At 37.2% G+C, this 26,973-nt stretch overlaps 2 protein-coding genes and 1 long non-coding RNA gene across 5 annotated transcripts; 2 read left to right on the top strand and 1 right to left on the bottom strand.

The window, feature by feature from the left end:
- Window positions 1-1,455: 1,455 nt before the first annotated feature.
- LOC129432742 (uncharacterized) lies at window positions 1,456-19,272 on the top strand. 2 transcript variants are annotated; one of them, XR_012359180.1, is made up of 4 exons: window positions 1,456-1,641; window positions 7,265-7,408; window positions 16,906-16,986; window positions 18,631-19,272. It is a non-coding gene; the product is annotated as an uncharacterized lncRNA (long non-coding RNA). The 2 variants fall into 2 exon arrangements; XR_008640239.2 differs by lacking the exon at window positions 18,631-19,272 and having other exon boundaries at window positions 16,906-17,158.
- slc29a4a (solute carrier family 29 member 4a) lies at window positions 1,764-17,314 on the bottom strand. 2 transcript variants are annotated; one of them, XM_073857075.1, is made up of 10 exons: window positions 17,152-17,314; window positions 13,701-13,837; window positions 13,362-13,470; window positions 11,040-11,168; window positions 10,837-10,911; window positions 10,496-10,752; window positions 6,467-6,590; window positions 3,952-4,139; window positions 2,567-2,807; window positions 1,764-2,430 (listed from the first exon to the last, which is right to left on the bottom strand). In XM_073857075.1, the coding sequence occupies exons 1-10, from the start codon at window positions 17,312-17,314 to the stop codon at window positions 2,297-2,299; spliced, it is 1,557 nt and encodes a 518-aa protein (XP_073713176.1). In that variant the 3' UTR covers window positions 1,764-2,296. The 2 variants fall into 2 exon arrangements, with proteins under 2 accessions (XP_073713176.1, XP_073713175.1); XM_073857074.1 differs by having other exon boundaries at window positions 10,487-10,752.
- Window positions 19,273-25,039: 5,767 nt separating the features above from the next.
- On the top strand, window positions 25,040-26,860 carry atp5mf (ATP synthase membrane subunit f). Its single transcript, XM_055191325.2, has 4 exons — window positions 25,040-25,184; window positions 26,296-26,403; window positions 26,506-26,622; window positions 26,714-26,860. Exons 1-4 carry the CDS (start codon window positions 25,169-25,171, stop codon window positions 26,740-26,742), a joined length of 270 nt encoding a protein of 89 aa, XP_055047300.1. The 5' UTR covers window positions 25,040-25,168; the 3' UTR covers window positions 26,743-26,860.
- Window positions 26,861-26,973: the final 113 nt, after the last annotated feature.

The raw sequence follows: 26,973 nt of genomic DNA on the forward strand, positions 1-26,973 counted from the left end.
CAAGCAATCCAGGCAGACATAGGGATCAACTGTCTTATTTCACTGCTATTCTTACAGAGGATCTATAAAATGCCTGGTGATTTAATGGATTTCAATGTTTGCTGATCAATCTACCATCCCGTATGTTAACTCCTCATTGCAGCATATATCACACAGCATCTCCAGTATGTCCTGTCATTGCAGCAGCATGCACCATCTGTTTTCTGCATTAGTCTGAGCCCAGTAGTATGTAGTATACTACTTTAGTATTTAATATAGCAAAGTTTAGTATATTATAAAAATTACTACGTGTTGTTAAAATATAGCTACTATAGTATTCTGTAGTATTAATCATGAATTGATTAACTACAATAAATAATGTATACTAAAGGGAACATTTCACAAGACTTTTTTAAGATGTCAAATAAATCGTTGGTGTCCCCAGAGTACGTATGTGAAGTTTTAGCTCAAAATACCATATGGATAATTTATTATAGCATGTTAAAATTGTCACTTTGTAGGTGTGAGCAAATATGTGCCGTGCGTGGGTGTGTCCTTTAAAATGCAAATGAGCTGATCTCTGCACTAAATGGCAGTGCTGTGGTTGGATAGTGCAGATTAAGGGGCGGTATTACCCCCTTCTGATATCACAAGGGGAGCCAAATTTCAATAATCTATTTTTTAACATGTTTGTAGAGAATGGTTTGACAAAACTAGTTAATAGGTTTGACTTTTTCACATTTTCTAGGTTAATAAAAGCACTGGGGACCCAATTATAGCACTTAAACATGGAAACAGTCAGATTTTCATGATATGTCCACTTTAAAATGTACTAAAAAAATGCTCAAAAACACTACAGGAATTTTACTACAGTAAATACTAAAGTATACTACTTTGAGTGGAGGGATGTGGGCAGAACTTTGCATAAACTGTATATTTTGATGTGCACGTGTATGCCCTTACGAAAATTAACCATGGTTTTATTGTGGTAAAAGTGTAGTAACCATGTTTTTTTGCTGGTTTTATGGATGTCAAAACCATGGTTATTTTGTGGTTACCATGGTTTTACTAAAGTAACCATGTTTTTTTTAACTGTAGTAAAACAATGGTTAATATTCATAAGGGTGAGCATTTAAATTCATATTTATAAATTATATTTATTATATTTATTGCCATTTATTTATTTTACGTTTTTTGATTACATATTAAGCTATTTCAAAATGTATTGGATTAAATAGATAAATTCAATCACAAACACTGTGTTTGTGCATCTAGTTATGTAAAGTAATGCACTTTAAAGGAAATAAGTAATTAATATTAATTAGTTATAATTAATTAAATATTATTTTGAATTATTAGTTCTTTCAAGATCTCAAAAAATGCCATAAACACGGTGCTTGACTCACATTGTGCCATCCATCCTGAAAACGTTGTAGTGCAGCGCCATCTGCTGTCACATAATATATGACAATGAAGGCGTAGCATCTTGATCTTTCAATGCAAACTGTAGTAAATCGTTATAAATGGCGAGCAATTAATTGTCTATACTTTCTGACGAATATATCTAAAAGAAGCTTCTCAAGAAAATAAGCGCGTAAGTGAAAGCCCGAGAAATCTGACAGAGACACGCGCGTGAAATCAGAAAATGGCGGGAGAAGTGAGGTAGGTTAATGTTTAATATTTCATCTGGGTATCATGACAAAATTCTTGCATTTTTTACTCTACTTTTATAAAAAGTAACATAAAAGGCCTACTAAAGATAAGTAAAAATAGGAAAGCGAGGATAATTACAAAACTCTTTTATTTGAGCATGTTTACATTCAGTTAGCTTTAGCCAAAAAGGTCCAATGTCCATATTGCACTCAAGAAAACATGCATCAATTTAGACCTAATATTTAAATGACTCAAGATTTTCATAATTTACTCATAGTTTCTCGGTCAAAAGCATACACGACACCACATAGTATGGAGTGAAACTGTAAACCAAGAAAAACATCTTCACCCTGATTTTCACAGTGTTTCATCACCACACAGCTTTTAACGTTTGGCAGCTTGAAGAAAACACTCTTAGAGAACAAGAAAAGGCAACACAACAAAGCACACATATACAGTATAACTCTTTACAGTGTCAACGCTTGTTTCTTCATCCATTTGACTACATCCAGAGGCACACAGCATTGCAGGTAGGCCGGAGAAACCCTGCAGCAGACTTCTGATTTATGGGGAGTGCGGAGTTGCTACACGATGTGGCAAATAGTGCCACCTGATGAGATTGATGACAGGAAGAAAAGTCTTTTGTCTATTTTTTTGGCTTGGACTAGTAACCCTGGGTAAAGTTGTAGCCGGTCCCAGAGTGAAACCTTGAGCCTGGAGCAGTAAAACTGTAGGCAGCGTAGGCAACCACAGAGCCCAACATTAATCCAGACATGTAGGACACAGTCATTATGTTCCCTGTAGAAAAATATCACATAAACTACAGTTAATGACTGCATCTCTAGAGATACCATTATAAATGCATCCTCTTGAACATTTACACACAAATCCGTTTATATTCTTATTTATAATCTAACTTTGGGGAAGATCGCACCTGCTAGTTCCCTCTGCTCAGGTGCCACCTTGCCGGCAGCATGAATCATGGGAACGCTTCCAAAGTAGCCGTTAGTGATGCCCATGAGGAGGGAGAAGATGCAAGGCCATGCAGGGTGGCTGAAGGTGGGCTTCTGGGCGGGGTACACGCACATGATAAACAGAGGGATGAAGACCACTCGCACACAAGAGCAGAGGAGAAGACGTGTCCCGTTCCACTCATACGGCACAGCTGCCACGATCTAAACACATAGATACAAAATTAGACAGGGACCATATGGATAAGACGTGAAGTAGTGGAAATTTTACTGGTGAAAGAATTTAACTGTTCATTTACCATTTACGTTTGGTAGGAATATGTACTTCTGAGGTAATAATATGAACTCTTTAGTACGTTTTGAAAGGGTCTGGCCCAGTAACACCTAGGGACCTTTTTTTGACAGTGCATGGTTTTGTGATAGTAACCATAATTTAAAGTCACAATAAAATTGAAATTTAAAAACTTCTATTTTTGGGGAATATTTTGAGATTTTTAACAAATAACTTATCTGTGAGCTACATTATTATAAAAAAGTAATGTGCCCTCATAAAGTGATGCGCAGGTCAATGTATAAACAACCCGCACCCGACCGACGTTTTCAACTAACCTGCCCGCAATTCGGACCGCAAAAAAATTGTACCCGACCCGCCCCAAGGCCCGCATTTGTTAAAAGTAGTTTAAAATAGTTAATTGGCATCTTTATTTCAAACGACCTGACCGACCGTGACCCTAATATCATTACAAATATTTTTGGATGACTCGTAACCGCGGGTGACCGCAGGCACCCGCTTATTTCGGATCAACCTGCGCATCACTGCCCGCATAATCTTTAATTAAAAATAACAAATCTCCTCCCCTCCTCGAAACAATCTCGCTTTAGTTCTGGTCACAAGGAATGGCGCGAGGGCGGGGCCCGGAAAGAGATTGCAGCGATTAGCAAATAGCAACATGACCCAACTTTCAACTATCCAATCAGTTCTCAATGAGCGAATTCAAGTCATTTCAAAAGCCATTTCACTCAAATATACATCACAACTGGAAAAATAAGACAATCACCATTTCATTATGACTTTAACTATGGTTTTTGTAGTAAAGCAATGGTTTTACAAATTGCAATCAATACGACAAAAAACATGATTACTACGCTTTTATATAAACCCAAAACAATCTCATGGCAAGTTTGTATGAATTCGTACAATTGCGGTTTCATTAATGCTTTTTCCTCATAATCATATGTTTTTGCGCCTAGTAAAGTCTGTATGAAGGAGATCAGGTTGATAAAAGCATGTTTTTTGTATAAGGTGTGTAGGAAATACTGAATTATACACAGATTTCTTTAAACATACTTTGCCCACAAAGTCAGATATGTTAAAGATGGCCATGATAATGATGGGCAACCATTCCCCCAATGTGGCATTCTTGATCTCAGACTCCAGTCCAGGAAAAAGACACAGGGTGATGAAGTAAGTCACAGCAATGGAGAGCATGTAGGTCCAGATCACCCGGGCCACCACGTAACGATGTAAAATCATGTCTGCAACAGAAGGGGTCACTGCTGTATTATTCAATAGCATGTGAATCAAAGAGTAACTAAACCCCTGGTCAGAGCCTGACTCCACACACTGGCAATATTTGAAAAATGCAAGAAAAGTGGCCAGACCCCAACGGAGATAGAGGGGACGAACTGAGCTCGTACCAAGAGTGTGGTGAGATTGTAACAAGGGCGTGGTAAGCTTGAACCTGCTTACATAGGGTCGTACAGCTTACATCACGCATTACCACAACATCCAACAGGAACTGCAGTAGCCACCGTTCAACCTGAACAGCACTAATAAAGCCCCATTCTTACAGATCATTAACTAAAAAAGTTGGTTTAGGGCAGTGCTTCTCAATTATTTTCTGTCACGCCCCCCCCTAGGAAGAAGTAAACATTTCGCGCCCCCCCAACTCTCCGCCGCGACTGTAAATAGTATAATTTGTCTATTAAATTACACATCTGCAAAACATTATATCCTTATTAACATTGAGAAAACACAAAAAAAGAAATATTGATCAACTTACAACAAAGAATAACTTTATTAACATTGTTTTTTAGTCTGTAACAGAAAAGACTTAAAATGCATCAATTTACCTGAAATAAAAAAATCAATCCTTATTTAAAGTATAATATTTTTTGACCATTTGATACTGAAAAATTAAATATAATCAATAAATAATAATAAAAATCACAAGCGGCTTATCAGCGTGATTGGGGATGTAATGTCTTTAAAAATCACTTCCTGAAAAAGTATTTTCCCTGGGGTCTCGCGCCCCCCCCTGGTGTTGCTACGAGCCCCCCCTGGGGGTCCCGCCCCACTATTTGAGAAGCACTGGTTTAGAGTTTAGTTACTCTTTAAAGGGGCCATTTCACAAGACTTTTTTAAGATGTCAAATAAATCTTTGGTGTCCCCAGAGTACGTATGTGAAGTTCTAGCTCAAAATACCATATAGATCATTTGTTATAGCATGTTAAAATTGCCACTTTGTGGGTGTGTCCTTTAAAGGGGTCAAAGCATGAAAATCTGACTTTTTCCATGTTTAAGTGCTATAATTGGGTCCCTAGTGCTTCTATCAACCTAGAAAATGTGAAAAAGATCAACCTAGTAATTTCGTTTTGGTAAGTCATTCTGTACAAGCATGTGAAAAATTAGGTTGTTCAGATTTTACCTGTTTTGTGATGTAGGTAGCAAGGCCAATTACAATAATACCACCCCTTAATCCGCACTATCCAACCTCAGCACTGTCATTAGTGCAGAGAGAGAGAGAGAGAAAATAATTGACAGCACATTTGAGTTTTAATTGCAACAAATAGGGATGCACCGATATGGAAATTTTGGCCGATACGATAACCGATAACTCTTTAAATTTGGGGGGCGATAACCTATAACTATAGGCCGATAAATATTATTTTCACAATGAAAAACTCGCAGACCGCGGACATCTTGTCTTTGCGCTAGACTAGCATACTCTTCTTAAGCCTGCAACACGTGTCATTTTCGTGCTATGTCACAGAAAGCACCAATCAAAACTCCACATGGCCAGCAATGAGCAAGTGAAGTGGTTCAACAAACCAAAATAATCCATAATTTATCGGCTTTCATTTATCGGCCTAATTTTGCTATCAGACCGATAACCGATAATATTAAAAATAAGCAGTTATCGGGCGATAACGATATGTCGGCCGATATATCGTGCATCCCTAGCAACAAACCAACATCCTTGCGATTAGTGTTTGAATTTCATCAGCTCACTTGCATTTTAAAGGACACACCCAAAAACGGCAAATTTTTTTGCTAAGTAATAATTATTAATTTAGTAATAATTTTAACATGCTATAATAGATTATATGTGGGTTGTTTTGAGTTCAAACTTCACATACACACTCTGGGGACACCAAAGACTTATTTTACATCTTAAAAAATCGTATAATATGACCCGTTAAAATGCAAATGAGTTGATCTCTGCACTAAATGGCAGTGCCGTGGTTGGATGCAGATTAAGGGGTGGTATTATCCCCTTCTGACATCACAAGGAGAGCCAAATTTCAATTAGATATTTTTTCACACGCTTGCAGTGAATGGTTTACCAAAACTAAGCTACTGGGTTGATCTTTTTTACATTTTCTAGGTTGATAAAAGCACTGGGGACCCAATTATAACACTTAAACATGAAAAAAGTTGGGCAAGGTCACTTAAACATGACACAAGATTTTAAATCTACAGATTTTTGAGAATCATCCTTTCTACACACTTTACACGCTCCACAAGTCAGCGTAATTGGTAAACTACAATATTAAAAATAAGAAGTGTATTGTGATCATACCTTTGATACCTGGCCAGCTTCGTTTAATTTTTGGTTTTGGCACATCGAACCTCACGTAAGTGTTGCTGCCAGCAAACTCTGTGCACCCATCTTCAGCTGGATAAGCACCCACGGCACCATTGCCCTTGAAAGAGACCAAACATCTGATCAGTTCTTACCAAACACATTATATTCATAGAGCACAGTAGCGATATAAGGCCTATAAATGTAACGTTGTATCAAGCAGGTCACTTTGAACGTGCATTGAATTCGAAATTATAACCCTTCTCTTGATGAACTAGTGTATCTGCAGGGTCCGTGTGAGGAGGGCCATTACTTGATTAAGTGCCTGGCCGAGCTAGTAAAACCACTCTCTTTAATTTGCTGGGAATAAAAAAGCACTCGGGTGCCACGGCAACACAGATGGGAACACATATATACCAACTGCTCAGGAGAAATACCTCGCTGAGTATAAACCCAATGAAGCAAATCAAACATTAAACAAAGCACAACAAACAAATACAAAAAAAATCCCTTTTATTGGTGCATTTAGTCTTTGCAACATTCAATATCAGCTATGACATCTGGCCAATTCCAAGAAAAATATGATTTATTATTATTAGGGATTGCTGAATGATGATGAAGAAATCTTTGAGTGAAAGAACGAAAGAGCTAAGTGCTCAGTCTGTCAGCCAGAGGAAAAACATGAGGTTCCTCAGAAGTGCCTTCATATATTATCCTAAACGAAATGCTGGTGTGTAAGTGAACACTTAAATCATACTCTCTCTCTCTCTCTCTCTCTATGTGTGTCCTCCTCAGGGCCGCCGAAAACATAGTCATCACAGAGAGCAGTGACCGGCACAAATGGAGAGAGGTTATGAGACACAGACAATGCAACTGAGTATGACAGACTAACAATCTTTTCACAAAATCAAGGAGGGCTTTACGATGCAACATTCTGAGGTATTGAGTTTTGCATTACTAACCTCACAGATACGTTTAACCATACGAGAGGGCGAGATGATGTGTGCTGATATTACTAATGTATGTTTAGGATACATAACATGCTAGCTATTGAATTAGTAAGAGCAAAGATATTATCATTTTATTCCAATAAATGTTTATAATCTCATTTCCACCAGAAATAACTAACCAGATTTGTAATTTAAAAGACCTTTTTGAAGGATCTTTTGACAAAAATGCCATATAATATAGACAACTACATAATCATAGATGTAAAAAGACCTTACATAATAACTATATTGTTTTTATTACCTTAGAATTAGACATTTTTATCTAAATACACTGCGGGTCATCTTACATGGAATTCGCCATCATGTTTCTACAGTAGCCCTAAATGGACAAACTGTTCTACAGGGTGTGTTTTGTCCCTACATTGTCTCAGGCCCTGTCCCAAATGGCACACTCCGGACTTATGTACTTCCTCAGAGTCCACACTTTGATGACATCATGTAGTGCAGACCTTAGGGACCCTTGACGCGAGTCCAATAGGTAGCACCAGAGTCGTACTTTGGGGCCAGTCACACCAAAAGCATTTATGGCAGTTGGAGGCGCCTTTTTTGAATGATATTCTATGGGCAGGGCGCGTTTGCGCGCTGTTTATGCGCGCCGCGCGCCTTGCGGTTTTTTGCCGCCTGCCGCGCACGCGTTTTTGAAGGAGCGCTGAGAGCGGAGAAGCGCCCGACATCATTCGCGTCTTTCCATTGTCCAATCGAATGAGGGGAGAGGCGGGCCTTACGTTGTGGTGAGGGAAGTTTACAGTTGCTTTGAAGAACCGGACTCCACTCGCTCACTCTCTCCTGCGTGTTTGTGCACCTCTCACCCTCAAACAAGGTCAGAGCAAGCGCCCTCTTTTTAAAGTTTCTGCTAATATGACAGTTAACAGCAAAAGAGCGCTCACGCTTCAATATTTGATTGACAAGACAGCTGACTCGGTGGTTGCTTAGCAATATGAAAAGCCGCGTCGCGCCTTGCGTTTGCAAGCGTTTAAAGCGCTTTTGGTGTGACTGGCCCCTTAAGCATCACGCTGGAAATAGGAAGAGAAGTTGCCCATCAGTGTGAACTCCTCCCTTCCACTGTCTGATTGGTCCGATCGCTCTTTCGCAAGGACATCTGGGTTGGTAAAGTGCGTGAAGCCTGCTGCAGTGCGGGCTTCGCCGAAGACCGCATCAAGGGTGCAAAGGTGGCGCTGATGAGCATACTTCGAAGTGTAAAAATGACAGATGGGACACCCTGCAGACTCGTAGACTAAGGGCCCGTCCCAATACCTCCCCTTCCCCTACATTTTTGCCCTATCCCTCATTTTTGCACGTGTAGGGGTAGGGGATCCCATTTCTTTAGGGAGCAAGACGGAGTGCTATTTTTCCCTTAGAATCAACCCTCAAACTGTAGTCAGGACCGATGCAGGCTTAAAACGAAGTGGAAGATGAAATTACTCAGGATACCTTGCGAGCCCAGCGAGCTGGTCAAAATTCTCGACCAAGATGGCGGGCGCTGCTGGAAAAGAACAACTATATTTTCGAAAATAAGCATGTTAAAATTCTGGAAATTGTTGGAATATGTTAGTAAGAACACGCGTTTTGTGTTTGTGAAGTTTTGAACACTAATGTTAGAAAATATTTCACAAAGCTATCTGATGATGTCTCCCGACTGCTTCGAGAGAGTCTGTTCATCATATATACATCTGATCTGGGAAGTTTTGTCAATATTCAGAATGTTTGTTCCGGCTTTCACATGCACACGTATAACCCGGGCTTATCGAGAGCTCAATCATATTAATAATAATCCCGCTGCGCGTGACGTAGGTGAGCACGTTCGCAACGCTACTTTTCATATAGTGGTGTCCCATTTCATAGGGAAAGCTTTGAACCCCCACAGGGGACTTTACTGTTGAGGGCACTCAAAACCAAGTGGGTTAAGAAATGGGACGGGGCCTAAGCGAGCATGCGCAATTTAAGGCCACGAGACCGAAAGTCCACATGAAGTGCGCTATTTGGGAAAGGGCCTATGACGCTGATGTGTTGGTCCTGCGGCAGCTAGCGTAGCTTCTCATTGCGTTTCGAACTGATTGAGGTTGGTTGCAGTTCGCAATCTCAGTAGCCTCTTTCACACAGTAATTCTGGTAAATTACCATGAATTTACCAGAATGAATTTACCAGTAAATACAAAAATGTGCTGTTCACACATGCAGTGACGTTCCGTCTTTTTACCAGTAAGACATCATTCACATATCAGTATCAAAATACCGGTAAACTCGAAGAGAAAGCGGAAGTTACCTGTGGCGCGCAGCCGCGAGCTCCGTGCCGTATTTGTACACAATGGCGATTATGACTTAATATCGTCGGTCCGTATTTTGTTGTTTTCACATCTGTGGCAAACGGTCGCGAAGTTGCTCGTGACCAAACAACATTGCGTTAGGCGACGTCAAACGGAACCTGTGTTTGCACATTAGGCTTCACCGAGAGTGTACTAAGGATGTCGGCAATTTGGCAAATAGATGGTAAGCTGTTTTAAACAACTTTGAAGAAATGTGGATGTTAACTTCAGTTGTGCTCGACTTTTAAGCAGCATGGATGTGCAAATGAACGTAAACAGTGCGGGGGTAAACGCGTCATTTGTTTAAAAACGTTCTGATTGGCCCGATGTGTCAGCGCGGTCTGACGTCGTCCGTTCTAAATGCCGGTAATCCTATATTTTTCGTTCACACATAGCGCTTACCGGTAAATTACTGGTAATCTTACAACCTGTCTTACTGGTAAATTGAGAGCACTGATTTACATGTTAACTGCAATTTACCAGTAAATTACCAGTAAAGACTGTATGTGTGAAAGGGACTAATGCTAGATGTCGCTAAAAACCAAACTGTACCTTTAAGAACTGACTTTTGTTGGAATATTCACTGGGTTTATGGTTCAGAATAACAGAAATGCACATACTGTTTTCAAAGATAAAAAATATATTTTTTACATATACACATGCAAAATAGGTCCATCATAATTGGCCTTGACATGCAAAACTTACAAATCTTACTTCTTCTGTAATGACATCATGGTGGACCTGGTACTGGGTTCCATGTTGTGGGTGGTCTTTGGCATGAGACAGACCCTGACGTGCCAGACCAGTGTAGTACCGCACGAAGCGGGTCCTTCGCACCAGCAAGTGCAAGATAAAGCACATCAACACCATAGAGATGGAAATGCCAAAGAAGATGATAGTGTTCTCCCTCTCATTTTTTATCAGTAGTTTGGTGAATATGCGGCTGAGTGAAATAATCACTCCTGCCGTACCTGTGCATAGAAAGAAAAGATGTTGTCACACATGTAAATCTTTCACGTCTTGACATCGAATGATAAATGAGCACAGCATCTCACTTTCTCCAGTCATCACTCCCTGTGTATAGTGCTTGGGTAGCATCCCCATGTATCCATAGAAACTGGACTGCTGCACTGAAATAAGAGATAACATAAGAGTTATTAACAGCACAATGCTCTGACAGAAAACCTAATATAGAGTCTAAAAGAAGGGCAGCGGCTTCCAACATGCCTCTAAGGGTTTGTAAAATATCAACAAATACCTGTGCATCCAAATGCCACGATCCCCATAGACATCAGATTGATGATATACGCCTGCTTTGTGGTGAACTTCTCCAGCCACACATCAAAGATGGTGACAAAAAACAGAGGTCCAAGTGCAAAGAGGTAACCTGTAAGGGGTGACATTTACCAAAGTCAGCCCAATGTTTCAGGTTTGAGATGAGATCTAAAAATAACTTGAATCAAGCTTTTGCTATAGTCCATTTTTTTGCTTTTTGGATTTTACATTTAGGTTTTAAAAAAATCAAAGTATTGTAAAAGTGTTCTGGTTATGTGTTACATTATGCACATCAGTTTTGAAAAAAAAAACACTGTATGTTGACCAGCAACACCAGGCACGTGCACACATAGACATCAAAGGGGGCTTGAGCACCTGCCCTTTTTATTCCTGGAGAAAAAGTGCCCTTTTTTTCTGGGGTGCTTTTTTATTTTTTTATAATATGATCTTTATTCATATAATAACTGATGTCTGTCTGTTTCTTGTGTTTTTTACTTGTTACTTATTTAATTTAACATGAATTTATTCAGTAATCATTTAAATGAGATTTAAACTCTTATAAAAAGAAAAATAACGCTATTTGTGGTACATAAACGGTTAACAGATGAGTCCCGCCTCCAAAACTCACATCGCTAATATGATTGGCTTTACCTTTCCTAAGTCCCGCCTCTCTAACTTACTTCGCTTTATGATTGGTCTCGTCTTTACTCGTGCTGCATCATTCGCGCTTGTAGAAGCGCCAAAGCTCAGCTGAACAAGACGCGATATGCATGATTATACAGGCAGGCGACCGGTAAGTGTGTGAGGAAGAAAGCATTCTTATATTAACAGTTTTATGCACAAAATATGGGACACGTTGTTACACATAACGATTCAGGGACATTGTTTTCCACGACAATCCCATATTAACCTGAAGAGTTGCAAACTTGCAACAGTATAGTGTATGTAGTTTAAACAGACTGCTCATAAAATAATAAAGCACAAACAATAATATAATTGCTAACTGCAGTAGTAAGCTTTTTTTGTTTGCGTTTTTTTGTAATGGCTGTTAAATAAGTAACCTATAATGTGTTATACTGGAGTGATGTAGTAGATTGGGGAGAAATCTGATGGTTCAGTATTTTACTTGCCCAGTCTGAATTTTTACTGACATCACAAAAAGTAAAATATAAAATACAAATAAAATAGGCCTAATCTATATTTGTTGTTTCTGACACGTGTAACCCTAATAAATATGAAACCTAAAATTAAAGGTGCCAAAGGATGTGTTGCAATAATATGTTAAATTGTTCTTTGACAAAGAAGGCACTTTATTAAGTGCAAAAATTATCCAGAAACGTTTTTACATGTCCATTTACAAGCCTAGAATTTGTCATTTGAATGAAATGGTCTATTTTTGCCCTATTTGAAAGGGTCATGAATAATAATGTTGAGCTCTGCTCTGATTGGCTCTGCTCTGAGGCTCATGCCAGAAGCTCACATTAGTAAACAGACCTTATATTTTGAGCCCTTATCAGACAAAAATACAGATTTTGATTAACAACTAATTGCAAACTAATAGAACTTCAGCTAAACGCTAGCATATAGCATTTATTGGCATGTAGCACTACTTAGCAGTCACAATTTTGTTTTTAGCATTTTAACAAATTTGTCATTAATGTGTAATTTAATGTTTTCAAAACATGCACATTGTGTTAAGGTTTCCTTTGCTGCTCTATAAACCTAGAATACTAAGGAGACCATGGTGTCTGTGTGAACTGATTATTTTGTAGACATCTTTTAAAAATGAAACAATTGCGTGAGTTTGAGGAAGATCAAATAATTAACTTTTTAAATAAATTTTTAAAAAGGGAAGTCAGAATTGCGTTAATATATATATACTTTTTTTGTTTAATTATGAGAAGTGCCCTTTATTTCACTTGAGCCCCTGCCCCTCAAAATGTCTGTGCACGTCCCTGAGCAACACATATCTTCTTAACAGTTGGTGTGCTCCTGTTTAGCTCAGTGGTAAAGCATTACGTTAGCAGTGCAAAAGGACATAGATTTGAATCCAGGGAACACACAAGCTGATAAAAAATGATATACAACAGGGACTATACTATACTTCTTTGCTTAATCCAATTCTGTCAGTGCTTATTGAGCAGTATTTTGCAAATGTTATTCTTCAGCTTCAGATAGGCGATGCTGCTGCCAGATCCGCCCCTCCTCTTTCTTCCCTTAGGCAGTCAATCATCCGCCTCCTCCCCCATCCCGTTGTGCTTACTGTGTGTCTGTGTGAGAGTCTATTCTAAATAAACAGACTCACCCACAGTGATCCTTGTGTGCAGGCTCAGCATCTCCACCAGGACATTGTTCAGGATCACAGCCACGAGAGCAACAATAATATACGTTAAACCCATATCAAACACAATGTGGGTTCCTAAAAGACATAGAAGACATTTGTGACACTGTGTGTGAAAACCAAGCTAAATTCAGGGGGGTTTTTTTTACATAAAATCATCTTACATAAAAAGAAGATTCTGTGAAAAATAAATAACCTTGATATCTTTAATATTGACTGAGTAAGGCCATGTCAAAGAATTTAATGTTTCATTAATGTCAATGTTATTAAAAGCCAGCTAACATTTGGACTTAGATATAATGCGGTTCCTTCAAATTTATGATGCAGGTAGTCCACATCTGTAATGAAGCTATTGTAAGGCAACAGGAAGCCCACTCCAGCCAGGAGCATGGCAAAATAGATCCCATGATAGCGATCTTCTGGAACAGGTTCCTCAAAGGCTATAGACATAAAAACAGACACATTCTTCTTAGAGTCCTTTAAGTTAGGTGCTAAATCATTTCTGTCCATGTTTTATTTGACTGACATTTTAAAATACAGCAGAGTATTACACTGTATGTGCATTTTAAACAACTGTCTTACCATTTGTGAGCTGCCTCTTTGAAGTATGTTTATGAATATGTATGAGGCATTTCACAATCTGCTCACCTCCATCCCTCTGTCAGACTGATAGAAACCTATCTGTACTTCTTAATGGTTTCTACGGTTGCAAAGGGGCGGAAAGTTTCCAGAAACTTTCCATGGGAACTTAATCTGGGGAATTTTGGAAATATTCCAAATTGGAAACTTAAAGGGGCCATGGCATGAAAATCTGACTTTTTCCGTGTTTAAGTGCTTTGATTGGGTCCCTAGCGCTGCTATCAACCTAGAAAATTTGAAAAAGATCAACACAGTAACTTAGTTTTGGTAAACCATTCTCTACAAGCACATAAAAAAATAGGTAGTTGAAATTTGGCTCTCCTTATGATGTCATAAGGAGCTCTTATTATAATAGTGCAGATTAAGGGGTGGTATTATCCAACCACAGCACTGCCATTTAGTGCAGAGAGAAAATAATTGACAGAACAATTGAATTTCAATTTCAACAAACCACCATCCTTGTGATCAGTATTTGCATTTCATCAGCTCATTTGCATTTTAAAGGACACACCCAAAACGGCACATTTTTGCACACACCTACAAAGTGGCAATTTTAACATGCTGTAATAAATTATTTATATTGTATTTTGAGCTAAAACTTCACATATGTGCTCTGGGGACACCAAAGATTTATTTGACATCTTAAAAAAGTCCTGTGACATGGCCCCTTTAAAGGTGCAGTGTGTAAATTGAAGCTGCATCTAGTGGTGAGTTTGCGAATTGCAACCAACGGCTCAGTCTACTGCTCACCTCTTGCTTTTTAAATACATAGAGAAGCTATGGTAGCCGCCACCGGACAAACATGTCATTGTTGGAGACAACTTAGTACAAAAGTGTGTCCGTTAAGGGCTTCTGTAGAAACAGGGCTGCACAAAATGGCAGCTTCCATGTAAGGGGACCCTCGGTGTATGTAGATAAAAACGTCTCATTCTAAGGTAATAAAAACATAACGGCTCATTATGAAAGGTCTTTTTACACCCCTGCATATTTAGTTTTGTATATTATTTTGCATTTCTGTCAAGAGATCCTTATAAAAATTACACACTGCATCTTTAACGGAAATGTATGGGAATTAATTGGAAATTTATGGAAATTTATTGTGTGGTAAAATTTAACATTTTGTTTGGTGATAAACAGACATGCATGTGTAATACAAATTTAGAAGAATCCTGATACTTATGCTCATCAAGCCTGGATTTATTTGATCGAAGATAAAAATCACAGCACAAGGCAGTTTTTAACAAATTTATGTAATTTACATGAATACATGCAAAGATGGAATTTTTTTCATAATTTTGTGTGCAGGAATCAGGATTATTATCAATGATCTGTGCATGTTATGGAAAAATGCAAGTACATGGGGGTGTGGCCTCAATCGCCCTTAAGTACCGTATTTTCCAGACTATAAGTCGCTCCGGAGTATAAGTCGCATCAGTGAAAAATGCGTTTTAAAGAGGAAAAAACATATATAAGTCTCGCACTGGACTGTACGTTGCGTTTATTTAGAAATGATTTCACAAAATCCAAGCTGAAGAACAGACATTTAATTTGGAAAGGCAAGTTATTCAACTAAGCAAAAGCACACAGAACAGCAGGCTGAATAGATTTCTGTACATGTTAAAGTAACATTAACAGTTATTTACACATTACACAATAGCATACAGAACATACCTGGGAGGCTTAATAGGCTAAATTAACACGATAAGACAAGTCAAGTTCAAACAGGTCCCGAAGTAATTCCGCATCACTGAATCCATTGAATTACATAAAAACAGGAGCAGCATAGAGCGGACTCTCGTGGCTGTAGACGGTAATGGTTTCTCTTGGTTCATATGAGATAATTTTGACGTATAAGTCGCACCTGACTTTAAGTTCCAGGACCCGCCAAACTATGAAAAAAAGTGTAGTCCGGAAAATACGGTAAGCAGGGTGCTGTGTGCGTTTGGCTAAGGAATGTGCAGGGTAGAATTGCATTAAATCTTGTTGTTTTAAACAAAATTATGCAGCAAGATTTTTTCAACTACATTTAAGTTCCCTGTTATAGACAACTCTGCATTTTTTCCCCCATTATTCCCATTAATAACCGTTATTTCCCATCTATTCCCATTAATTCCCATGGAAAGTTTCCACCAAGTTGGCATCAGCAGCATAAAAAATCATGGGTTCGATCCCAGGGAATAACACATACTGATTGAAGATAGCTTGTAATGCACTGTAAGTCACTTTGGATAAAAGCATCTGCCAAATGCATAAATGTAATGTATGTAAATGTAACTATGAGCGGTTTCCCGGACAGGGCTTATCCAAGTCCCAGTTTTGAGCTTCCTTAATTCAACAACATCTTCCCCTGACATATCTTAACATATTGGCATTAAGAAAAAAGAAAAATGAGGCACTCCTGATAAATGTATAAAAAGCCTTTAATGAAACAATGGCTACTAGCCATTGTTTCATTAAAGGCTTTTTATACATTTATCAGGAGTGCCTCATTTTTCTTTTTTCTTTATGCCATTATATTACAGGCCCATTTTTGAAGAGCACCCTGGATTGTTTATATATTATTTATATTTTTTTGACCCAGAGAAGCATTCCTTTTTCTTTTTTTCCATATCTTAACATATATCAGTGTCATTGTTTTGTCTCAAGATGCACACCATTTTGTGTAAGGTATGTTTGTTAAAACTACTTATATGTGCTAATGTAACTAAGGCCCAGTCCTGGCTTAACCTAAACCCTGTCCGGGAAACCCCCACCTATATGTTTAGCTTGATCTAGCTATACCACACTCCTAAGCATCTCTTATTTTTCTATGAAGTAACCTGTTGTCCTGCTCCACCAGAGATTTAATAAGCGTAACCTTTGTATCCAGGCAACAAGACTGGACGCTAGACGGCATCCTCACCTAACATGATTAGACCTCGCTATTACATGCCAACTACAAGTGATTGCGGTAACCATCACAACCAAAGTAGATCTTTATCATTGCTTAAACACACATACAAGTGTGCATGGTATATAGCCATACACAACACAAACACCACGGATATAAAACTAGGTGATTTGATTTCATGACTATATCAAAATTGTCCAAACATCAGATGCGGCAAAGACTCACCATGTTCTGAAAGAGCCAGCACCCCTTTATCTGAAATATCTTTCACTTGACAGTCTTCTTCTTCCAGCTGGTAGCTCTCAAAACTGAAGCTCATCACAACGTTGCCCTCGGGGGTCTGACCAGGGGTGGCCTGTTTACGCCTCTCTGGGCCTTTAGAGCCCATAGTCCCTCTTTTGGGCTGATAACTCTTTCAGTAAGGCTCTCTGTAACGCTGTCAGCAGTGTGGAGAGCACTAAAAGAAAATGACCGTTATTGAGGTTTTTTATGTTTTAGATAAGAGATGAAAGGGCTCTGTGATGTCAGTGATGTTAAATTGGCTCTAGTGGCTGAACAGTGAAGTATAATAAAAGCAGCCTCAAGCCAGCCATGGTTTTTGACATTTCATGTTTGGCTATATGCAAGCCTTTTAATGCATGTGCATCATATATTAATATTATTATTACTACTACCATATTAATAATAATAATGTTTTAACCCATTACAAAGAGCATGGTGCAAGATAAGATATTCTATTAAATACAAATATATACACTCACCTAAAGGATTATTAGGAACACCATACTAATACTGTGTTTGACCCCCTTTGGCCTTCAGAACTGCCTTAATTCTAAGTGGCATTGATTCAACAAGGTGCTGAAAGCATTCTTTAGAAATGTTGGCCCATACTGATAGGATAGCATCTTGCAGTTGATTTGTGGGATGCACATCCAGGGCACAAAGCTCCCGTTCCACCACATCCCAAAGATGCTCTATTGGGTTGAGATCTGGTGACTGTGGGGGCCATTTTAGTACAGTGAACTCATCGTCACATCAAGAAACCAATTTGAAATGATTCAAGCTTTGTGACATGGTGCATGATCCTGCTGAAAGTAGCCATCAGAGGATGTGTACATGGTGGTCATAAAGGGATGGACATGGTCAAAAACAATGCTCAGGTAGGCCGTGGCATTTAAACGATGCCCAATTGGCACTAAGAAAACATCCCCCACACCATTGCATTAATGAGAAATTGAACAGGTGGTCCTAACAATCCTTTAGGTGAGTGTATATATACGTAGTTAAGTAAGGTTCATCGTTTAACTTTAAGCTACAAAGATAAGAAGAGCCTGAAGATAAGAGTTGGTTATAGCAACAGAAACAGATAACTAAACCGTAACCTGGGACTGAGCATGCCCTTTGTATTTCTTTGTAAGCCCTGAGGTGTACTATAGTAGTGCACTGCAATAGTAATTTGGTCTCGAAACTATATTCGCTTGTTTGGACAAAACGCTTTGAGAATAATAATAGTCCTATGAGAACCGTATGCGTATGCTTGCGGATTAAATTACATCTGTGTTGGCCAGCATTCAGCCTAATTTTACTTTTGCATTAGATGCCTATGGATGTACATCTTTCTAATATAACGTCTGGGGCTAAACTTTATCCCTGTGCTGTCCAATTTAGACTGTTCCAACCATTTGTTGTCTTAATGTAAAGTAGGCCTGTCCGGTGAGCGGACCCTGAGCCAGGAATAGATGCACCGTTGGACATGCTATTGAAATTTTCCTGGTTTTGGAAATCTGCCAATCTATCATTTAAAGAGGCTGATGCTGGAATTGCGTGGCTGGTTCAAAAGAAAAAAGATCTTTGATATCAGGGTTACGTCACTGACTGGAGAGCATTTGGGCACATTTTGTCCTTTATCCTGTGTTGCATTGAGTGACATTTAAAACAAATGCTTGGAATTATTTATATAGTAAAAGTTTGTACCCAAACACAAAAAGTCATGCAGCAGCATATTCACCTTGCTTTCAAGCTATTGTCAAGGTATCTCATGTTGTTTAACCAAGCTATAAAATGTCAACAATGCTGAGAAATGTCAATAAAAAAGCATAAACCATCACCTGGCAAGCAAATGATTACAAACTATAAACCATTTAAACTTCATTTACACTCTTTAACTCATGTTCTAATAGCCTACATATGAAACAACCTTTTTAAAGATGCACAGAGCCAGTAATGTGATAAACAATATAGTCTGATGTGACTGCATCATATGAGAAGAAATAAGACGACCTGATGCTCCTCTGTAAACCAATAATGTGACTCTTATTTGATGTTAACAGCGGGAAAACTGTTGGTCTAAAATGCATTACAACGAAGCAATAGAGAATGAATAAATTCATGACGGGATATTTAATAAACATCATACTTACGTACAAAAAATAAACAAACTAATAGAGTGCTCGCTAAAAGGCAACGTAGCCTATTTAATAATCATAATCACAACAAAGCCAAAGATGCTGTACATAAATAATCCCATATTCTAAAAAATCTTTCAGATATACATTTCTATCGATATAAACCGTTGTTTATGTGTTGTTTCGGCATCGTATGTTACGTCGTTGTTAAAGTCCCACCATAAAAACACAGCATTTATTTCCATTATTCATCTCGCAGCGCGCATGCATAAATAATTTACATCCACAACCCGTACAGCGGCGCTAAACATCACAACGACAACAGGTTAAATCTTACCCCCAAAATCTATTACACCTCTGTGTCCTGCTTTGCTCGCATGTTACGACGTGTAGCGACAAATCTCCTTTATATATAAAACATTGTCATTGTTAGTGTGGTTTTGTGTCGGCTCTCCTCGCACACGGCGAACGTCTCTCTCTCTCTCTCTCTCTCTCTCTCTCTCTCTCTCTCTCTCTCTCTCTCTCTCTCTCTCTCCTCCCGACAACGCATCTGTATTGCACTGTCTGCCAATACAACCCGCTATCATGATCGTTTTTTTTAAAGGAAACCTAAAGTAGGCCTACTTTGTGGTTATAACTGCACACGTTTACAAATTGACTTTGACTGAAATAATAATTTGGTCCCAGCTTGGACAAAACAATCAATAAACATTTAAAAAACACAATACCAAATGCATATGCTTGCGGATTCAATTGAATTAGTTCATTTTGTCATTATTAAAAATTCTTGACATCTTTTGGATAATCATCAAAGTGCTATTTTTAGCAAATACGTGGTTGGGCAGCATTCAGCCTTGAACTTGATTTATAACCATGCAGCCAGCAGCACAGGAAAAGTAAAATAACACTTTGTGCACGACTGGGTTTTAAAGGTAAACAACACTGTTTTTCAATATTTTACTATGTTCTTACCGCAACTTAGATTAATTAATACATGCATCTTTTTTCAATGCGTGCACTTTTAATCTTTGTACAGCGCCTCGTGAATGTGTTAGCATTTAGCCTAGCCACATTCCTTCCTTAGGATCCAAAAATGGATTAATTTAGAAGCCACCGAACACTTCCATGTTTTCCCTATTTAAAGACTTTTACATTCGTAGTTACACGAGTAAGTATGGTGGCACAAAATAAAACTTGTTTGGAGCCATAGGAATGAATGGGGCTAGGCTAAATGCTAACACATTCAAGAAGAGCTGTACAAATATTAAAAGTGCACAAATTAAAAAAAATATAGATATGTATTATTATTCTAAGTTGAGGTAAGAACATAGTAAAATATTGAAAATCTGTGGTGTTTTCCTTTAAGATGTTTCATGCCAATCTAATTTAGAAACTCAAAGAAGATAAAGTAAAATGTGTGATTTATACTGGTAGATATTAATTAATTCAGTTTGTTTCACATTTAATTGCATTTACGTGCATGTATGAAAAAATTATCATCAGAACTCACTTTTTTGATAAAGATAATTACTTTATTACTCAAGGGTTATGAAGAGCTCAAATGCAAAACCCTCTTAGGTGCTTCTGACATGTTTTCTTCTAAATGAGCATTTTTATCTCTTAAAGGGATAGTTTATCGCAAAATAAAAATGCATAATTTTCTCACTCTCATGTCATTTCAAACCAGTATAAACTTCTTTGTTTTGAAGGAAGATATTTTGAGGAATGTTTGTAACCAAGTCAATCATGAGCCCCATTCACTTTCATAGTAGTAAGAAAGAATACTATGGGAGTGAATAGGGCTCATGAACAGTTTGTTTATAAACATTCCTCAAAATATCTTCCTTCGTGTTCAATAGAATGAGAGGATTTTCATTTTTGGGTGATCTATTCTGCCAACAAAGCATTAAGCAGATTTGAACAGGACTACAACTACAGACCAAAACCAAGACAGGACAAACATACAGACAGACATGTTCCACTTGCTTTTTGAGCCAGCAAGAAATTAACTGTTCAATTTAAATGTATTTCTATAGCATGTATGTTATAATATTACATCAAAGCAGCCTTACAGTAAATAGAGGGAGGTATGGGCAAAGAATTAAAAAGGTAGGAAGTATATATTTATTTAATTGCACAAGGTGGCACCTTGTTGACATTAGTGTGTGCATTTAAAAAAACATGTCAAAGGTTATCTGAATTAAGATACTGTATTCGATTGTCTTTTCACAAGTTGTCACCATAGTTTACCTAAAAACAATAGATATATTGTCCATCTTTTTACTTATAACTAACTAAAATAGAAAGATGTAGCAATTAAAAGCTTAGCTTTAGCACAATTGCCTGTGGTTTATATAGCGCTGGATGGCACATTTTGTGTTGATTGCCTGTTATTCAGCTGGGCTGCTGTTTCAGCATATGGTGTTGGTGAAAAAGAGTGCTGAACCAAATCTTGCAAGAACAAAATCCATACCTGCTGCTTAACAACAGTCTGATCATTAATCGTGTGTCTTACTGTTGTGGTGTGTACCACCACGTTATGAGCTACTCACTCATGAGTACAAACTGAAGGAAATCTTCTTACAACATAAATGCTATAACAAATCAATATGTTATAGGTTTTTAAAGGTTCAAGATATTTTTCATTCCAGACGTTATTTTTACAGAATATTCACAGCACAAATGTAAATAGATTAAGGGAGCTATACATGTTTTTCATATATCCAATTTCACTTTGTTAGAACAATGTAAACAAAGCAGGGGATTATGTTCGGTGAATTTCAGTTATTTTCTATTCATTTGCATTAGGGTATTAAAGAACAGCCTAAAGAGAAAAAGCTTGATTTTGAAAGCCTATAATTAGTATGATGATATTATTTGTATGATGATAGTAGAGTGCATGAGGATTTGTGCATGCAATATTTGTGATATAGGTCATTACTGTAATAGGGGTTTCCAATATGTTTGATGAGATTGAATATCGTAACTGAATCATCTTTATACTGCATGCTAATTCCCATCATGACGGTTACTGCGGAGATGAATATCTAATTGCCTTTCTTCTCAGCGAGACAGATTTTTGGTATATTGTCAAAAGCTATTAGGTTGTCAGACTTGCAATGAGGAAAAGACACTTGGATGCACTTCAGGTTTTTAACTTTATTAATACTGTGCTTTAACAGAATTAGAAATATATTGAAGTAAGACAGCTGTTTTGTTATATGACATATAGGAATAAAGATAAAGTCCACTGGCAAGAACTGGAAGAAATTCATAATGTCACTATCTTCGCATAGCGGTTCACTAAATGGAGCTGTAACAATGACTTTCTTTCCATTACATCATTATTATTATTATTATTTTGAGGGGAGGGGGATAATCATAAAGATTATTAACTTATTCAATTAGAGCCTGAATTGATGTTGGCCTGACCTTCTATCTCTTTGTGCTGCTGTACAGCTTTCTGGATGAGCGAAACCCAATTTTCTTAAAACACAGAAAAGAAATATTATTATTTTTTATATCCTATGGCAATAAAAGAACAATATTTGCAGAGTAAATATGGATAGTGAAAATCAGTGCGGACATGTGGATAATGAAATTTAATATGAACTGCCCGCTGTGCAATTAGACTGTGGGCTTTTTTAATATAATTTCTGTACCATCTTAATTAAAACCTCAGGATTATCACTCTGCCTGGAAATTATTACAGCAGAGCAAAGTATGAATGACACTTATATCTTTGACCTTCAGTCTAATGAATCAGCCAATCCAATCAGATGACTATGACAATCATTTTCTTTGCCCATGTATTAAAATTTAATTTTAGTTTTCTAAACCACAGTCATAAACACAATGATCTTACATGTTTTTTTATTAGGATTTTATTCTATGCTCTACCTATCCACTAAAAAGCTTTCAGCTGCCAACAGCGCTTTTGGGATTCTGCCACAGGAGAAGATCTATGTTTATCAGTATAAGTGAAAGACTTGGATTAAGGTTTAGATGGACATTCAATTAAAATAAGAGCCTGCATATACCTCAGCTGGTTATGTCATATACACTCTATGACTTTGAAAACTTTATAAACAACTCACATTAATTATTTCAAGAAGCTGATTCAGCACATTTTGCATTTACTATAAATCCTCCATGCAAAATTTAAAGCAATCCTCATTTTAAATAGAAGAGTGCACCAATGAATTTAATGCTATGAATTTTAAGCTAACGATGTTGGTCTTTTACTGCAAGGTGGTGGATGCCCAACAATCAAACTCAAAACAACCAATGTCTTTTTACCAGCTATAATGTCTGCACGTTTCATTGAAAAAAATATCTCAGAAAGAAAACTATAGGTGTAAAAGTTCTAGTCTTTGTTTTGTAATTGCATTATACACCAATAAAATGTTTGATTAAATGATTTAAAATGTAAATCCAGTACTGTGATTTATTGCTTTATAGGAAGTAGGCTACTTTTACTTACAACCTTGCATTAAATTGCCACTTTTATTGCACATGTAATTAACGTGTCAATCATTTTTTTCTGGTGCATTTTCCTTAGTTTGAAATGTCTCCCTCCAGCGGTAAATGTAAAGTATAGACCTTTGTGTGTTAAAGAGTATGTGAATCATCATCCCATAGAAATTTCATAAGCTAGCTGAGTACACACATATTGAGCTTATTTCCAGGTGGCATATGTTTACATATTATTTATACCTTCTTTAATCATTTGCCTTTAATAACATCATAATAATATAACAACAGTGCATAAATATGTTTTCTATTTAACCCATAGCTGGAAAGCATACAGTAGTGAATGTTTATATATAGGCATTATTCACTCAGCTCAGGTGGTTTTAAACCAGGTGTTTGCTACCAGTCTATAGCAAACAAGGAAATTGCAAATAACTAATAATGTAACTGATAACTAATAACTGTAACTAATGTTTTTTTTCTGGTTGCAACTTTTTATTAAAAGGTTTGTTTTTATCAAATTCAGCATCTTTTTTTTTATTAAACTTATGCCAGTAACAATTGACATTTGAGAACATAGTATTATATGATAATAAGAACAAACATTCTGTTAAAAATAATAATAATAATAATAATAATAATACAAAAATTAAGAAAAAATAAATAATGGAAAATAAATAAAGAAAAAAACATACATAGACATAAAATAATGAATACATTTTACTCAAGTAGGGGGTAGGAGAGTTCATCTCAAGATTTTATCTAAAATTACAGCTGATTCAAAACCTTATTTAAAATCTGGTATGATTTAACTGCTTTTTTATTTGTCTTTAATTTACATAGGGATTCAGTTAAACTTTTTAATTCGGAGCAAAATGCAATAAAATTAGGTTTTGAGGCAACTGTAACTAATGTTATCTTCTTCTTCTGCTCTTTTTCTGGTTTAACCGTTTAACAGCAGCATACAGAGATCCTGAATGTTATGAGATGCGAAAAAGCCAAGAAATTACGGGATTTGTTTAATAAGTTTGACTTTGCTTAATCCCCTACATTGCTTATGATTGCATGAATATATATTTTATTTTATTTTATTTGAATTACTGTCTGGATGTTTATTTATATTTTATGATATGAATAATATGAATCGTCTGTACAGTTGTGTTTATGTTAGCCTATTTTGGTTTGTTACCATGCTTGAAATGCAATAAAGGAATAAAATTTGCATCCACATCCCGTTTTAAAGCATCGACATGTGTAAGCCCCGCCCACTCACGTGCCCCGCCCCGTATGTGCAACAGTGACGTTATTACGCGTTATTCCCAGCACACACCGCGGCACGCCATCATCTTGAGACTCAGAGCAAGATGGCGGATAAAGCAGGTACGACTGAATGAAACGTACAAATCTGATTGTGTTTAAGTGTTTGAGGAAAAGTTTGTCTATATGTTATTATGTTTTGTTCATGCGTATCTGTGAAGGTATGACTGATATGGGTGAAGTTGTTTCTTTTGTGCGCATGTACAGTGAAGGCCCGATGTAGGTAGAGTCATGTCAAGGACTTTCAGTAACATTGGCCGCAATATAACGTTATGTTCGCCGCATCTACACTGACAGCATTTAGGTTTAATCGTCATTAGTCTTAAACCATGCAAACCCTTTCCGTTTTGGTGAAATGTTTAATAACTTAAGATTGCGTCCTGCTATTTTTCAACGCATTACTTTACTCGTTGAGATTTGCTTAATAGTTTGACAACCCGGTTTTTATTTGTAAGGTAAAGTCACTGCTGTGTCAGTGTCACTGCTGTTAACATTTTTCATAACATTTTGTTGGCAGTTTCCCCTTACAAACTTAAATGTGGTGTTACCATTATAGTAATCTTGCCTTAAAATGACACATAATGTAAGTCCGAATATTTTAAAGAGGGCCAAGGTTTTAGCTTTTTGGAGCAAGGAAATGCTATTGTGCATTGATAATTTATTTTAATTATACTCTTAGTGCCTACTTAGGCTTTTTAATATGAGTGCATATGGGTCAAAAATTGCATGTATGCCTTTCATTTGAAATGTGTATTAAAATTTCAATACATAATTTAATCTTAAATTATTACAATAGAAAAGGGAACCAATAAATGAGACATTAAAACGTATTATGATTGCAGTGGCACCACCAATGCAAATTCAATTGTATATTCTTTTTGGGAAAAGCACCAAATTTAGGTGTCATACGGGCACACCACATATTTTGTGATCATTCTTTCCCATTTGCGATGACTTTAGAGAAGTTGTGAATTTAATAAAAAAAGAAAAGTTTAACTTGCAGACAGTACTGCTATTTAGTCTGTAATAGTTGTCCATTTTACCATCAGGCCTAGGTCAGTATTTTAATTTTGACCCATACAAGCTATCATGTCAAACTTTCATATCTTTCTAACAATACATACAGCCATATTTACATAGTAGGCTCATTTAAACTTTTACGTGTCTGATTTAGTGTCCCTGGCTGAGAAGAGGCTCATGGATGTCAAGCTTGGGCAGCTGCCATCCTGGCTCGGAACAAGAGACTTTACCCCAAATGGACTTCTTGGTGGAGTTCGCAGAGGTACTGGATCTTTAAATATTTTTTTAAAAGTATATTTAATTCATGTCTTATGTATTTTGTTTCACAGAGTGTTTAAGACCGTTCCTAATAATCTTTTCTTAGGATATGAGAGGTATTACAACAAGTACATCAATGTGAGGAAAGGTGGCATTGGTGGCGTGGCCATGTTTCTTGCTGGTTACATTGCCCTGAGCTACCTTTGGGAATATGATCACATCAGTAAGTAAACCTATTTAAAAAATTGGTAGTAATGTTTCCCTTTCAGTTTATTTTAAATTTGACGTATAAAACATTTTCCGTCCCACAAAAGAACACGACAGATGGAGAAAGTACCACTGAAGCCCAATGGACCAGGAGGCCACTCAGATCTCTCTTCTGCAGCAGTGTGATCACAGCACCTCTCAGCGTTCTCTGTTTGTGATTATTGTGACCAATAAAATAATTGCATTTATTTAAATTTGACTCTTTATTGAATAAAAACGAACCAGTATGCTGTATTACTGTTTAAAGTTCTTGTGATGATTAATTAAAAACTTTTATGTACTAAATTACGTTTATGGTTACTCCATG

Source organism: Misgurnus anguillicaudatus, chromosome 19 (genome assembly GCF_027580225.2).
Source record: "Misgurnus anguillicaudatus chromosome 19, ASM2758022v2, whole genome shotgun sequence".
Taxonomy (NCBI): domain Eukaryota; kingdom Metazoa; phylum Chordata; class Actinopteri; order Cypriniformes; family Cobitidae; genus Misgurnus; species Misgurnus anguillicaudatus.

Bases quoted from the DNA above. Each gene is read 5' to 3' on its own strand.
- atp5mf (XM_055191325.2), top strand. The intron at 26,404-26,505 runs GTACTGGATCTT...ATCTTTTCTTAG, and splicing joins TCTTGGTGGAGTTCGCAGAG to GATATGAGAGGTATTACAAC. The intron at 26,623-26,713 runs GTAAGTAAACCT...GTCCCACAAAAG, and splicing joins TTGGGAATATGATCACATCA to AACACGACAGATGGAGAAAG.
- slc29a4a (XM_073857074.1), bottom strand. From the start codon at position 17,314: ATGGGCTCTAAAGGCCCAGAGAGGCGTAAACAGGCCACCCCTGGTCAG. The intron at 13,838-17,151 runs GTGAGTCTTTGC...TTATGTCTATAG, and splicing joins GCTGGCTCTTTCAGAACATG to CCTTTGAGGAACCTGTTCCA. The intron at 10,912-11,039 runs GTATTTGTTGAT...CTCTTATTTCAG, and splicing joins CGTGGCATTTGGATGCACAG to TGCAGCAGTCCAGTTTCTAT.